At 33.6% G+C, this 13,725-nt stretch overlaps 3 protein-coding genes and 1 non-coding gene across 5 annotated transcripts; 2 read left to right on the top strand and 2 right to left on the bottom strand.

Moving 5' to 3' along the window:
• Window positions 1–1,078: 1,078 nt before the first annotated feature.
• Window positions 1,079–4,446, top strand: ROPGEF5 (ROP guanine nucleotide exchange factor 5). The gene is made up of 7 exons (XM_028082953.2): window positions 1,079–1,650; window positions 1,893–2,009; window positions 2,171–2,325; window positions 2,424–2,498; window positions 2,595–2,885; window positions 3,160–3,522; window positions 3,791–4,446. Exons 1-7 carry the CDS (start codon window positions 1,362–1,364, stop codon window positions 4,295–4,297), a joined length of 1,797 nt encoding a protein of 598 aa, XP_027938754.2. The 5' UTR covers window positions 1,079–1,361; the 3' UTR covers window positions 4,298–4,446.
• A 272-nt stretch (window positions 4,447–4,718) lies between these two features.
• TRNAP-AGG (transfer RNA proline (anticodon AGG)) lies at window positions 4,719–4,790 on the bottom strand. Its single transcript has one exon. It is a non-coding gene; the product is annotated as a tRNA-Pro (tRNA).
• A 453-nt stretch (window positions 4,791–5,243) lies between these two features.
• On the top strand, window positions 5,244–6,398 carry MEE60 (maternal effect embryo arrest 60). Its single transcript, XM_028082963.2, has one exon. The coding sequence runs from the start codon at window positions 5,361–5,363 to the stop codon at window positions 5,889–5,891; it is 531 nt and encodes a 176-aa protein (XP_027938764.2). The 5' UTR covers window positions 5,244–5,360; the 3' UTR covers window positions 5,892–6,398.
• Window positions 6,399–10,626: 4,228 nt separating this feature from the next.
• Window positions 10,627–13,279, bottom strand: LOC114177837 (uncharacterized). 2 transcript variants are annotated; one of them, XM_085675222.1, is made up of 6 exons: window positions 12,862–13,279; window positions 12,129–12,186; window positions 11,804–11,985; window positions 11,350–11,425; window positions 11,182–11,239; window positions 10,627–11,002 (listed from the first exon to the last, which is right to left on the bottom strand). In XM_085675222.1, exons 1-5 carry the CDS (start codon window positions 13,006–13,008, stop codon window positions 11,223–11,225), a joined length of 480 nt encoding a protein of 159 aa, XP_085531348.1. In that variant the 5' UTR covers window positions 13,009–13,279; the 3' UTR covers window positions 10,627–11,002; window positions 11,182–11,222. The 2 variants fall into 2 exon arrangements, with proteins under 2 accessions (XP_085531348.1, XP_027919216.1); XM_028063415.2 differs by having other exon boundaries at window positions 11,804–11,970; window positions 12,862–13,277.
• Window positions 13,280–13,725: the final 446 nt, after the last annotated feature.

The following is a 13,725-nucleotide window of genomic DNA, read 5'->3' as shown; positions in this document are numbered from 1 at the left end:
CTTCTAGTGCTACGGAATCAAGCAAAATTGATTATCAATAAATACCATAAAGAACTTTGATAGTAGGAGTTGGAAGATATATAGAAGAGGGACCAATTATGGTGCCATTTTCAATACAAGCTCGTAAATATTGCATGCCATCAAACTATTCAAATTTTAAAATACCAACACTATCGATCCATATCCACATAAATTATTATCTTATTATACTTCTAATTTTTTTTTTTCCTTTAATTAGTGCTACAAACTTCGCCAAGCCCCACACTATGAAACCCTAACTCAACCATGAAATTTTTTCTCTAAAAAGACATTCCATTTGAATAAAATACTATCTATTTTCCCCAAATAAGTAAGTAATCATAGGAGGGTACAAAATCTTCAGAAACACATGATATTGTTACCATTTCCGTACAGGTAGATTTTGGTCAAGTAAATTATATCTTCATTTTTTTTCCTCGTGAAGACATAATGGTATGATAAATAAGAAATATTAAACAGCGTCAATTTTTTTTTTCAAAAAACTCTTAATTAATTTTGAAATAGTATACTCCCGTGTTTTCTTTTTCAAGTGTCGAGTTTCTGAAAATTTGTTATTTATACTTATTTACATTTTCAAAATTAAAAAAATAACTCTAAGTATCGTTTACCAATCACGCTCTTACTGTTTTTAGATAATTTTTAATTAATATTTATTAGTTGTGAAGTAAAACTGAAAAAAATTGATTAAATGGGAAATGTGAGTTATTTTATTGGGATGAAGAAATATTACGTATATATTTATTTCTACGAGAAAATCTAAAAAGGGAAATAAGTGACAGAATGAGATACTATTTTTTATTTGAAAATTCTGCCATTCAATCTTACTGGTCGTATCGTAGAGCAAACGTGAAAGGCCAAAAAAGTAATTATGATGGTTGAGCGTGTTGTTGTTGTAGCGTAGTGTGGCTCTGCTTACTTACTCCCACAGCTACCAGGTTCAAATTTTTTTATTGATATTTTGAACTTACCTTCAAACTCTGAGAGCGAAAGCCAGAAGAGAGACGTTGGCATTTTGGTAAGTAAATCAAACTTGAAATCAAATTTGTTGGTGGGAGAGTGTGTGTGTGTGAGAGTTTGTGTGTTGTGTGCACTATGCAGTGCAGAGAGTGTAATCCTTTTCGGAAAAAGCCACACGTCTTCATCATTGCATCGTCTTTTCTTCCATGAAACATCCTTAGCGGTCCCTTCATATATCCTCAAACCCACCTCACATGTGTCTTACCGTTATGTTTCAAACCACGTTCGCAGTATCTTCTTATCTGCCTCCCTGCTAACTGCCCCATTTCCCTTTTTCGACTCAAACCGCTTTCTTTCTCTCCCAGATGGATGTTTTTTTCGACAAGAACGAAACTTCTCGAAACAAAACCGATGGGGTTTCCTCTTCTCTCACGGATTCCACTGCAGACTCCAGGGAAACCAGTTTCTGTGCATCCACTTCTTCAGTTACCGTTGACGAAGCAAAGGCAAAAGGCTCTTCTTCACCCGCTCCTCTGGGTTGGCCCATTCTCAAGGCTACACTCTCCAAGCGCTCTAATTCTCGTGAAAAAGAAAACGAACATAAATCCTACTTGGAAAACACTAAGCTTAGTCGTATTGGTTTGAAGCTGTCAGGTTAGTTATTTTTTTTTATCTTTTAAAGAATGTTATAATAGATGGGACGTGGCTGTGTTTGGAAAGTAGAAAAGGATTGTGGACGGGAAATTTACTTCATAGATACTATTTTTTCAGTTGAATTGGTTGGAGTTAATAATTAGACTCCTTTTCAAGTCATTAATTAATGTCCCTTTGTTATTTTTGTGTAATAACTCTAATTAGTGCTAATTATTAGATTTATTTTAATTTGTTTAAAACAGAAGTTGACATGATGAAGGAGAGGTTTGCAAAATTGTTGCTTGGTGAAGATATGTCAGGTTCTGGTAAAGGGGTTTGCACTGCTTTGGCCATCTCTAATGCCATTACTAATCTGTGTGGTATGCTTTCTCTCTTGCACACAGACATTTGGCTATCCGTTTAATTGAGAAACTGTTTGTTTTGTCTTTGTTGGTCAAGTGGTTCAAAATTTGGAATTTTCTCGTTTGGTGTAAATTTGAGTTTTGTAACTTATTCAAATTTGGATTATTTGAACGTGTAGCAACTGTGTTTGGGCAATTATGGAGACTAGAACCTTTACCTTCTGAGAAGAAAGAAATGTGGCAGAGAGAGGTGGAGTGGCTTGTTAGTGTTAGTGATTACATTGTTGAGTTGATGCCTTCTTGGCAAACATTTCCTGATGGGAGTAAGCTCGAGGTAAAATTGGATTGGTTCTTGATCTCAATGCTGAAGTCTGATTTTTATTCAAAAGGGAATTAATAATTATGAAGTTTCTAATATGGTGCATTGTGCAGGTAATGACTTGCAGACCTAGGACAGATATTTTTATCAACCTTCCAGCTCTTCGCAAACTTGATAACATGCTTCTCGTGAGTATTGAATCTCGCTCTTGCATGGCTCACTAGTAAATTTTTGTGACTTCATTAAATGTTTGAGGCTGTAATGTTCATCTTCTTTTACAACAGGAAATTTTAGATAGTTTCACTTCTACAGAGTTCTGGTATGTAGACCAAGGAATTGTAGCCGCAGAAGCAGATGGTTCAGCCTCTTTTCGCAAAACAATACAGCGGCAAGAAGAGAAGTGGTGGCTTCCCGTACCTCGTGTGCCCCCTGCAGGACTCAGTGAAGACTCGAGAAAACAGTTGAATCACTCTCGAGAATGTGCAAACCAAATACTAAAAGCAGCCATGGCTATCAACAACATTGCTTTGGCTGACATGGAAGTTCCTGACTCATATTTGGAAGTTCTTCCTAAGGTCTAATCTAAATTGTATCATTGATAGACTTTTGCCCCTTGTGTCATTCTATGATTAAGAACAATGAGCAAACAAAGAATATTGATTAGACCATTACAATTTACACTCACCTTGCTTATCTACTAATAAGCTTAAGGGACTATCACACATCTTTCTTTTGGATGTACGTTAACTTAAGCAATGTGAGCAATGATTTCTGTGTACCTGCAATAAGATGTTGTTTAGTTAACTTTTTGTCAAGTTATGACTTTGTCTTGAATATGGGTTTCTGCAGAATGGAAGAACTTGCTTGGGGGATTTTGTTTACCGTTACATAACATCAGATCAATTCTCCCAAGAGTACCTTCTTGATTGCTTAGACATATCCTCTGAACATGTTGCATTAGAGATTGCAAACCGTGTGGAAGCAGCAATTTATGTGTGGCGCCGAAGAGTTCACTCTCGGTTCTTACCATCCCCAAGGCCCAGCCGTTCTACCCCAAAATCATCATGGGAAATAGTCAAGGACTTCATGGCTGATGGAGATAAGAGAGAATTGCTAGCAGATAGAGCTGAAAACATTCTAGTTTCCCTGAAGCAGCGTTTCCCAGGCCTAAGTCAAACCACCCTTGATACCAGCAAGATCCAGTGCAACAAGGTTGCTTCCTTACATATTTCTCAGTCCATCTGCATCTTCCTTGCACTTCCTCAATTGCATACATTAAGTCCCTTTGAAAAAGTATCCCTTTAGTAAAAAAAAGTGTCACTTTATTTTTAGCCTTTTTTCCCTTTTTAAAAACTTTGGAAGAAAACAGTGAAAATAATCAGACTCTTAATGATTTACACATTTTCACGGAAGCATTTCAAAAGATCCTTACCTTCATAATTGCATATATCATTGACACATTTTTACACCGACATTTCAGGATGTCGGGAAATCCGTGCTGGAGAGCTACTCAAGAGTTTTGGAGAGCATGGCATTTAACATTGTAGCTCGCATTGATGATTTGCTATATGTGGATGACTTGACCAAACAATCAGAGAGGTTTGCATTAGTTCCTACTACTGCTACAACAGTTAACGTGGTTTCTCAGCAGAAGAAGGTTACACGTCCACATTCGGTGTCTGTCTCAGGCACTGTTACTCCGCACAAAGCAGCATTTGGCAGACCAGGCTTTTCACCAGCTTCTGTGTCACTCATTAGTCCTGCAAGAGGGGAGAGAACTCCTTTCCTCCATAACAACGACAGCATCAAACCTCATCGTCGTGGCTTTGGGGTGAGGAGAGTGCTGTCAAATTACCTTGGAGTAGAGACAAAGACCACTAAGATATGCAGCAACTCAACTGAGGTGAAATGTTCAAACCCAAGTAGCAAGAAAACTGAACAACAACGTGAGAAGAAACCATGCACAATCAAGAACAAAACCAAATGATTACCAAGATTGTTGAAATTCGGTGGCACAAAGTTTACTTAGTTTAGTGGAGCATAGACTTTTAGAAAGAAGCATTTATTATATATTTTTTAACTTTTACATTTGTATCATTCATGATGAATATATATATATATATATATTTGTTGGTATTGAGAATTCAAATTCATATTGAGATCTGAAGCAGTTGGCTTTTGAATTTAAAAATGCTGAGAATCACATTAACATTTAATGATATGTATAAAGTTTCCTATGTACCAAACATAAGAAAATGGAGCTTGGTTATTCGTATAATTGACAAATGGGACCTGAGACACTCCATCTTGGAGTACTAAAATGCAGGAGTTAGAAACTAGAAAGGAAGTGGTCACTGACAAAGGAGACTTGAAAGTAAAGAAAAGGGAAAACAAAAGTTAAAAAATTTGGGGCATTCCGAGAATTGAACTCGGGACCTCTCGCACCCTAAGCGAGAATCATACCACTAGACCAAATGCCCTTGTGGATGTTGATCTGCAACTAAAGTAATAAATTAATACAGCAATTTCTAGATGGTTTCCACATGTAAACATCACAGCACCAAACGTGTACGCTTTTTTTTTTCTCTGTCAGGATGCTTCTGCAATTTTCTTTGAAAATAGATTTGGAATCACAATAGATAACATGGTAAAGGAACACGAAATGTGAACTTTATCAGATTTTATTGATTGGCACAATTTTAATATTTAAAAATCTTTGTCCAATTATTTCAAAGTTTTATTTTTATTTTTATTTTTTATCTCACTCACTACTTTAGTTCTTTGGAATTCGGACACGGTGTTCTCAACGTATTTATTTTGGTCAAGATAAACGTCACAAACATATTTATTTATCATTGTTCTTCCCTGTTAAAAAATAAATAAAAAGAAACTGTTAAACACGAAAAAAGACCAAAAGAATTACGAATAAATCTTTGAATTTAAAGAAAACGGGTCGGTGAAAGCGTTTCGTTGCTGAGAGTCCATTCCATCAATTTTCGTCTTCTTCTCTCCTTTTCTTCCCTGTTTTCTGCCTGAAGAAAATAATAGGAATGTCTTCCTTCACGAGTCTTCACATCACCGCGTTAGACGCGATAGTGAACGTGAACTCGCTTTTCACTCTCGCTGTCTTCATAGGGCTAACTTGGAACCCTAACGATCCGCAGAACAGTCTCAACTCCGATCCGGCGTGCGCTCCCACCTCCGCCATCGCCGAGAACCTCATCGCCTTCCACGTCTACTCCTTCAGCTCCTTTCTCTTCTCCAGCCTTGTGGCACTCGCGCTCAAGCAGGCCATTCGCCTCTCCCGCACCACCTCTTTCCACTACCCCGCCGCCGTCGAACACCTCGTCGCACACGTCAACCGCTCTTCCCTCCGCGTCGGAATGCTCGTCTCCGCCGTGGGATCTGTCTTTGGCTGCGCCTTTCTAATGCTTGCGCTCGTCAACGTCGCGCAGATCAAGCTTGGAACGCTTGCCTGCGGAAGCTCGCACACCTACGCCGCCGTCGTTCCGCTTCTCATCCTCGTCCCCATTGCGCTCCTCATCTACGCCTCGCTCGTTCTGTACGCTTTCACTCGCTAGGTTTTCTGTGAACGAATGCAATCACGTTTAACGCGGTTACAATGTTTGATGCGGCTACTTTATGTGTCATCGTTGAAATTGCGGAGGTTTAGATTTCTACTGAGTTTTGGACCTTTGGACATGTTCTAAACTCCGATTCGCGAAATTTTCACTCTGGGATTTGAAAATTGATCCTGAGTGAGTGTAAATTAATACGAATGTGCTCTGGAATGGAAGTGTTGCTTTTGTTGTGTTCTTCTGAATCAGGCTTTGAGATATTCATCTTTGTCAATACAAGCAGTTTGATGGTTGATGATAAGTTAGATCTTGATGTTAGAGTATGGAAGAACTTTTGGATGAAAAATTTAGCATTATAAACGAATTTTAGTATTTCAAGAATTAGTCTTTTACTATCTCCATCGGTGAACACTTCTAGTTAACCCAAACAATAGTGATATTGGGATTTGAATTGCATTTCAAACTCCATGTACAATTTCATTGGAATTTGAGCGGAGCCTTTGGTTCGAAGAGTCATTAGTAGAATCGTTCTTCATCTTTTTCATGATCTAAGTAAATGTTAGTTTCTCTCCCTAGTTGCCACTGAATTGTATGAGAATTAAGGTCCGCTACTTTTCGTTTTTTGCATCTGGCTACTGACCGAAATTGAATAACTTCAAATTAGTTTGAAAATGAAATAAAATTTTAGTAAAAACTATGATTATTGATTTTATTTGTGTATGAATAAATTTAAATAGAATGTAACACTACATTTATTGATTTACAACGAGTTTTAATTGAAAGGAGTTCTAACCAAAAAATAGTTCATATTAAGTTTGAATCAATCTACAAGTTGAATAATTTCTTTTATTGATTCCATTGAATCAGTTGGACTCCAATTAACTCTAGCAGCACTATTAATTTCTTTAGAATTTGTCGAGTTTTAAATGTTTTTTTAAGCGCATTCTTGATTTTTGATTGTTTAATTAAAAATAAAAAAAATGTATATAAAATGTACTTTTCTCTTTAGCTTAGAAATACAACATGCGAAAGCACTAAGAAGGTTGAACTGGTGGATTGCCTCAAAAGGATTGTTTTATTACATGCAAGCGACTTCACCAACTTTTATTGATTTGTTTTGGGGATTGGACTGGACAGTAAATAAGGCCCACCTTATCATATGGGCTTTTGCATCAGCCAGTTATTCGTATTTAAAAGCAGCCTTATTCATTAAGAAAACATCTATTTATATTACACAAGTGATTTTTGATATATTTTTTAATAATTTTTATATTAATGATAACAACTCAAAATTGCGAGCTTGTATTTCCCTAATTCACCAGTCTTGAAATTGTTCTTCTTCTTAATAATGTCACTATTTTATCTTTCGTTCCTTCTTGATTTTCATCGAAGTTCAAAAGTTACCGTGTTAAATCTCTCGTTCGCATGTTTCTACGGCTCACTATACAAACATCAATTGGAAATCTCAAGTCTTTGAATTAGTTATCAATTGCACAATGCCATTTTGAGGGTATATTCCTTCTTCATTTTGAATCACGATGCGAGATATTAGAGAGAAACAAATTCAACGGTCATCTTTCTTCATTCTTGATAAATCTTACCAATTGGCACCATCTCATGAATTTTAGTTATCTACAGTAATTGATTTGGAATCTGACTTAGATCATATGGCAAAACAATTCCGTTTTGTTTTTCAAATCTCACCTAACTATATATCCGTATTTTCCATAAGTTGTAGTAAATTAAAGTGGGAAATTTCCATCTTATCCGTATATTAGCCTTCTTAAAGTTAAGAGATAGTTGGAGTTTTATATTGATAAAAAAATTCAAGAATATTTTGATAATTTTTTATAATTTAAGGTAAAATTTTTAAATAGTTTTAAAATATAAAAAAGTGAAAACTGAAAAATAGAAATTATTTAAAAATTATCATCTTTGTAAGAGAAACTTCTTAAAATTTCATGTTAAAAAATAGTTTTCTATAAAATAATATTTTGATTGAAAATGATTTTATAACTTGTAATTAATATGGACTTAAACGATGGATGGTGAGAGTATGTAGTACTAATGGACTAGGACTACATATGGATTCTATAGGAAGTGTTTTATAAATGTTTGTTGTGGTTAATAACACGTGTCAGTGATACAGATGTTAATCTAAATCTTATGCTAAGTAATATATAATAAAAAAATCTATAAATATATTTTTTATGTTTTGAGTTAAAAATGGTATTAAGTATTTTTGTGTGATTTGGCTCCCAGCTCATTGTTATTGATTTTTGTTGTTGAATCCACTGATGAAGTTTTATTAAAAGCGATTAATTATTTTTTTTTCATAAAATATACAACTTATCTTTAAATAAAATTGCATTTACTATGGATACATTTTTTTTAAAATATCAATACGTTTTTATTATACTTTTAATAAAAGGATGTTTAGATCTTAATTTAGGTTTTTTAAAGGGTATACATCTTTTGTTGTGTTTTTAATTTATCTTACTTCTATTTTTAAAAAGGTGAAACTCATACCCCTTAGTTTATTTAAAATGATATATTCATAAAAGTTTAAATAAAAATTATATTTTAGAGCTATTTTTTATTTCATAATAAAATAATATTTTCTTAAATAATTGTTTATAATTTAAATAGATAATTTATTGTTTAGAAATAAATAAGTTTTTTTTATATTTTTAGTGTACAATAATTTAATTATTTAATTTTTGGTTTATGAAAAAAATTCTTTCACTTAAAATAAGATAGATAACTTTCGCTATTTTAAAATATAAAAAAAAGTATGTTATTAAAAATAGAATAAAACTAAAAAAAAGTGTATTTATTTTAAAACTAAAGAAGTTTAATGATATCCTTTACCATCACTTCTTGTAATTCTCTAGTAAAAAAGTACTTGTAGTGATAGTAGGATTGAATCTTCATTTATCTTCTTAGTAAACCACAGGGAATAACAGTGTTGCAGAATACATCTAATACCAAAATCTTTATACAAAGTATTTGTGTCCACAAAACTTTCTCCCTATAAATTATAGAGTAGATTTCACTGAAGAGATACAAATACCAATAAGATATGAGCTCAATCACATAAGGTATTACACCACTCTCGATTACCAAGCTCAATCATAATGAGTTTATGGTTGAATTCATAACGACTTCTTGTTTAGAAGTTTCATAAGAAGATGATGTTAATATGAGGTAATGCTTTGTCCAGATTTTTGTTGAATGCGTAAACAATCTGCTGCGTACACTGATTCACAATTAATAATCACACATTTAACTCTATGTTTTGCTATTATACCTTCCTTCAGCATTTAACACTTATGGATGGATTCAGTGGTTCATTTTTAATGAGAGACTTTGAGTTAACATTGTTCAGTTCGTTTTAATTATTTTTCTCGTATTAAAATACTGCATACTTTATTATATATTAACAGATCGATAATATTGAAACAATTTTCTTCCACCTTATATCAGTACAATGATTAGTTCCACCACTCTTGTTTATGTTGCACTGAACGTGTTAGGCATAATAATGGTTGATCCTGGACTCACATAACACGTAGCTTTTCCACTTTGTGTTTGAGGGAAGTACAAAAACTGAAAGACAAAAAGTGAACAGGAAAATTATAATAAGCTTTTTCTTTACGTGATTTTGGTTCAGAGAAAATGAGAAATTAAGTTTTATTTTTGCTTATCCGGTTAGATAGAAATATAGAAAGAAATTATTTTAGTATACAGATCTTTTAGTCCATATTCCTTCACGATTTTATCCTTTGATTTTATCCTTTAAAGACATATCAAAAAGTAAAGATAGAAGTATTTAGACTACTTTGGATCTTGACTTCTAAATTATGTGAGACTTATTAGATGTATCAAAAAATTTAAATATAAAATTAACTATTTCTAGACGGTGATTATTTTCTTCTATGTCTCTTACATGTAATATTATTGCATAAAACTGTATATATAAATCTGGACTTATGGTTGTTGTTTAACATATTTGAGCTACATCAAACTGGAAATTATCTACATAAAAAAATTGAACTATTTTAAAATAAAAAATTTACATTTAAAAGATAAATACTTAAATCAAATTATATTGTGAGTCAAAATTTAGAAATTTGAAAAAATATATTATAAAATAAAAAGGCCTGTTAATATAATTCATTCAATTTAGATAGTTAAACAGTAATTCGAGCAATTTAAGTAATTCAAAGGAAATTTGGATGATTTAGTGTTGTTTAATTTGTTAAAACAGTTGTAGAGTTGTTATTGTTCGAACAATTATGAGTGTATATAAGTTTCAGTTACCTAAATTAACTTTCATCAGTTTATACTGGATATTGTGTTTTTTATTATTTTTTCATTATTAAAAACAAAATTCATTTCGAATTCCAATTGACTTAATAAAGAGGTATTTTTTTTTTCCAACTCCACTTAAATTTAAAGTAATTTTTTAACTAAAATTCAAACTTATATTATATCATTGATTTAGTTCACTCAAATTGCTTTTAGAATTGAGTTGGGCTATTTCAATTTGTTGTCCTAATAGTGGACTTATTACTATTACTGGGAGTTTTATTATTATTATTATTATTATTTTTTCATTTTCATGTTGATGTACTGCACCTTTCTTTTGTATTGCTGGAGGTGCATTAACTGTGGTGGCTTATCTTTTTTGCATTTTAATTTATCCTTATAAAAAAATGTTATAGAAAAAGCAAGCTTATAAATGCAGCTCTTATTTATAAGTCACAGAAAGCTACATGCTACACAGCGGATAGAACGGGAAACCTTAAAGTACATGCAACAAGATCACATGATTCTAGAACACTACCAAAAGTCAGTTACCAGCACCGAACTTTTTGCATGAAATAAGAACACAACAGCTAGTAATTATGGCTTCAAGCTTTTACTACGTACTAACAACTATAATGGTTGACTTATCATGTGCTACAAACTTATATGTGCGAGCTGTGACAAAAAGGACTCAACACATGTCGTCGAAGAGTTCTAGTGTCCGCTACCATGTCTTATTTTCCTACTTAATTAGACCACTGCCACTGCGTACACCGTATGTGGTCTCCTTCATACATATCATCCTGCAAAATCAACAAATTCTCCATCTTTCAAAGCTCATTCCAGAACGTGATAGTTTGGATATAAAGTTGCAATGTTTCTCTTGCATACACTTAAAACATGGAGTTTTAGCAGTAGAATTTGACTAACTATGAACCTTAAAGGGAAAAAGAAACAGGAGTTAAATTTGAATTTCAAATACCTGGTCCACAGGATGGGAAGCTTTGCATACATTCGCAGATGTTAATAATAAAGAGAACCTGCAGGAACCGAAAATAATGTAGGTGTTATAAAGTCAGTAAATTTTGTTTAACTTAGAATTTTTGTTTATTTCCTTATCTTCTGCTACGTGGAACCAAGATTGTCCTACCTTGCCACCAGTTCCCTCTTGAAGCACTATTTGAATCGTTACCGTTTGGATCATCGTCTTCCTTATCTTTCTTAAACTGCAAAGATGCCAAATATGCTTCAACTAAAAAACAAAAAATACAACACACATATGCATGTAAATACTTACAACTATAAAGTATTCACTATGTTATTTATATGTAGCCAATGATCCTTACACTTATCTTTTGGGGGTTAAAAGGAAAGGTAGAAAAGAGAAAGTGTGATTTACTTTGTGTTATGATATAAGAAAGCAAGGTTGAGGAAAATGTATAAAAGATAAAGCATATATGTGGTGCAAAAGCATATGTGTAACTAAATGTAAAAACAGTGGGGGTTGTACTTAAAAAAATATTATTATATATATAAAATAATGATCCCTTTGGCAATCAACAGCATGGACCATGATGATAAAGGATGGGAATTGAGGCACTCACAATGTGGTGGGATTCAGTGGTCCTGGTTCTTGGGGAATAATTTTCTTGACCACCATAAAAGATTGATGAACTGTAGTAACTACTGGGCTCCACTGCCTCATTCTGATAATTGCTACTGGCATTCTTGTTGGAGACACCGCTGTTTTCACCTTTGTAACCGTAATTGCCTGAAACGAATCCAACTGAAGCTTTACTAAATAAGCCCAGACATTAAAATTGGATTGAAAAAGCCACATGTTCCCTGTCTATAGACAAGATTTGAGATGAACTGAAACATGGCATATTTAGTACTTCAGGTCAAAGTGGTATATGTCTCATAACGAACCTGGTGCTCCATAATTTTTGCCTCCCATCTCTTGTTTTGTTGAATCTCTTCCTCCAACCTAAAGTTCAATAAAGAGTAACAGGGTTAACTCTATATCTTATGTCAATTATTTTTCTCAAACCAGTATATGCTATACATATCGCTCAGAGATCAATCCTCCTCATATTAACTTTACTCCAACACTACTCATACAAGAACATATTCATTCACGCTTAAAGTTCTCATTAAAGCTATTAAAACTTTATGCGACCTAGACCAAAAGAATTTACAAATTCATACTCAACAACTTGCTTCCCAGCTTTCTCATATCAAATACCATCATACTCCATTTTTGTTCAAGAGTAAACTAGATCAGAAAAAATTATTAGACGTTTTTTTTTTTTTTGTTCTTTTTCTTTTGCAGACATGTAGTTATAGTTATAGTTAGTTACCTAGATAGAAGAGTTTGACCATAATGCTTTCAATAACTACCTCGTAGAAAGTCGTGCTATTTATACATACCGGCTCAAACGAATCAAGGAACTTAAAAGCTTATAAAGCCATAAACCATTGAAGTTAATTCTTTTGTTTTGTTATTATACCAACACATTAGAGGTGTTGGTTAAGTTGTCAGAAACAATAAGTACGCCATAGAGGCAAAAGAGAAAATCTGAAAAACGAAAAAGAAAAACACGCAGGAGATGTCATATGCAAGGAAGATTGAGCAATAAAAAGTGAAAAAGAAGAAGCATACAGTGGGAGGAGGTGGGAAAATGGAGCCAAAGAAGCTGGTGGATGAAGATGAAGTGGTGGAGGGGTCCTTGGGACCAAAAAGATGATCAAAGTTGGTGAGTGATGATGAGGAAGAACCTGCTGCGACTTTCTTTTTGTTGTTCTCCATGTCTGGTGTGTGATTGAGTGTGACTTACGACTAATATAGTGATTAACGAAGGAAGCAAGGTAGCTAGCTTTATGTGTTTGGAGAGGTATAATATAAAGGTTTCTTTCTTTGTCAACCAACGGACAAAACTACTAGCTAGTTTGATAAGTATATATCTATCCTTTAACGACCAAAAGATTGGATAAGATTTGCAGGTTTGGAAGAAGGCGGAAAAAAAAAGATAACGATGGAAGATGGGGAAAAGGGTGCAGAGAGAGAGAGAGAGAGAGAGAAAGAAAGAAGATTGAAGAAGAGAAGAGAGGAGAGCACGTGATGGTAGCAGATGATGTGTAGAAGATGATACGTATAGAAGGGTATTTATAAGCCCAAAAAATATGCTGCGCCCATGTGCCCCTCATTCAATTTCCCTTTCTTTGACACATGGGTTTCCACCTTGGTCCCACATCGACTTCATACCCAAATCCAAACCCCTTTTGCCATATGTCTACCTCCTCCTCCTTTGACTTTCCCTTCTTTTTTACCTACTCATTTCTAATCAACCAACCATTACTTTCATTCATGTTTCCCACAGTTAACTCTCATAATTCTATCTTAACTATCCTCACACAAACACATTTGTTATTAATAATAACATTATGTTTAATATTATTTATTTCATTCTCGTATTTATTGAATTAACAAGATCAGGTCCGTGATTGAAATTAAAGAATCGTTATT

Source organism: Vigna unguiculata, chromosome 1 (assembly GCF_037176805.1).
Source record: "Vigna unguiculata cultivar grain cowpea cultivar isolate G323 ecotype 2 chromosome 1, ASM3717680v1, whole genome shotgun sequence".
Taxonomy (NCBI): Eukaryota; Viridiplantae; Streptophyta; class Magnoliopsida; order Fabales; family Fabaceae; genus Vigna; species Vigna unguiculata.
This window is presented reverse-complemented; position numbering and strand designations above follow the sequence as displayed.

Coding starts and splice junctions, on each gene's coding strand:
- LOC114177837 (XM_085675222.1), bottom strand. CDS start 13,008: ATGGAGAACAACAAAAAGAAAGTCGCAGCAGGTTCTTCCTCATCATCA. Junction 11,986..12,128: donor CAAAAATTATGGAGCACCAG/GTTCGTTATGAG, acceptor GTAAAGCTTCAG/TTGGATTCGTTTCAGGCAAT. Junction 11,426..11,803: donor CCACTGAATCCCACCACATT/GTGAGTGCCTCA, acceptor GCATCTTTGCAG/TTTAAGAAAGATAAGGAAGA.
- MEE60 (XM_028082963.2), top strand. CDS start 5,361: ATGTCTTCCTTCACGAGTCTTCACATCACCGCGTTAGACGCGATAGTG.
- ROPGEF5 (XM_028082953.2), top strand. CDS start 1,362: ATGGATGTTTTTTTCGACAAGAACGAAACTTCTCGAAACAAAACCGAT. Junction 1,651..1,892: donor TATTGGTTTGAAGCTGTCAG/GTTAGTTATTTT, acceptor TGTTTAAAACAG/AAGTTGACATGATGAAGGAG. Junction 2,499..2,594: donor AACTTGATAACATGCTTCTC/GTGAGTATTGAA, acceptor CTTTTACAACAG/GAAATTTTAGATAGTTTCAC.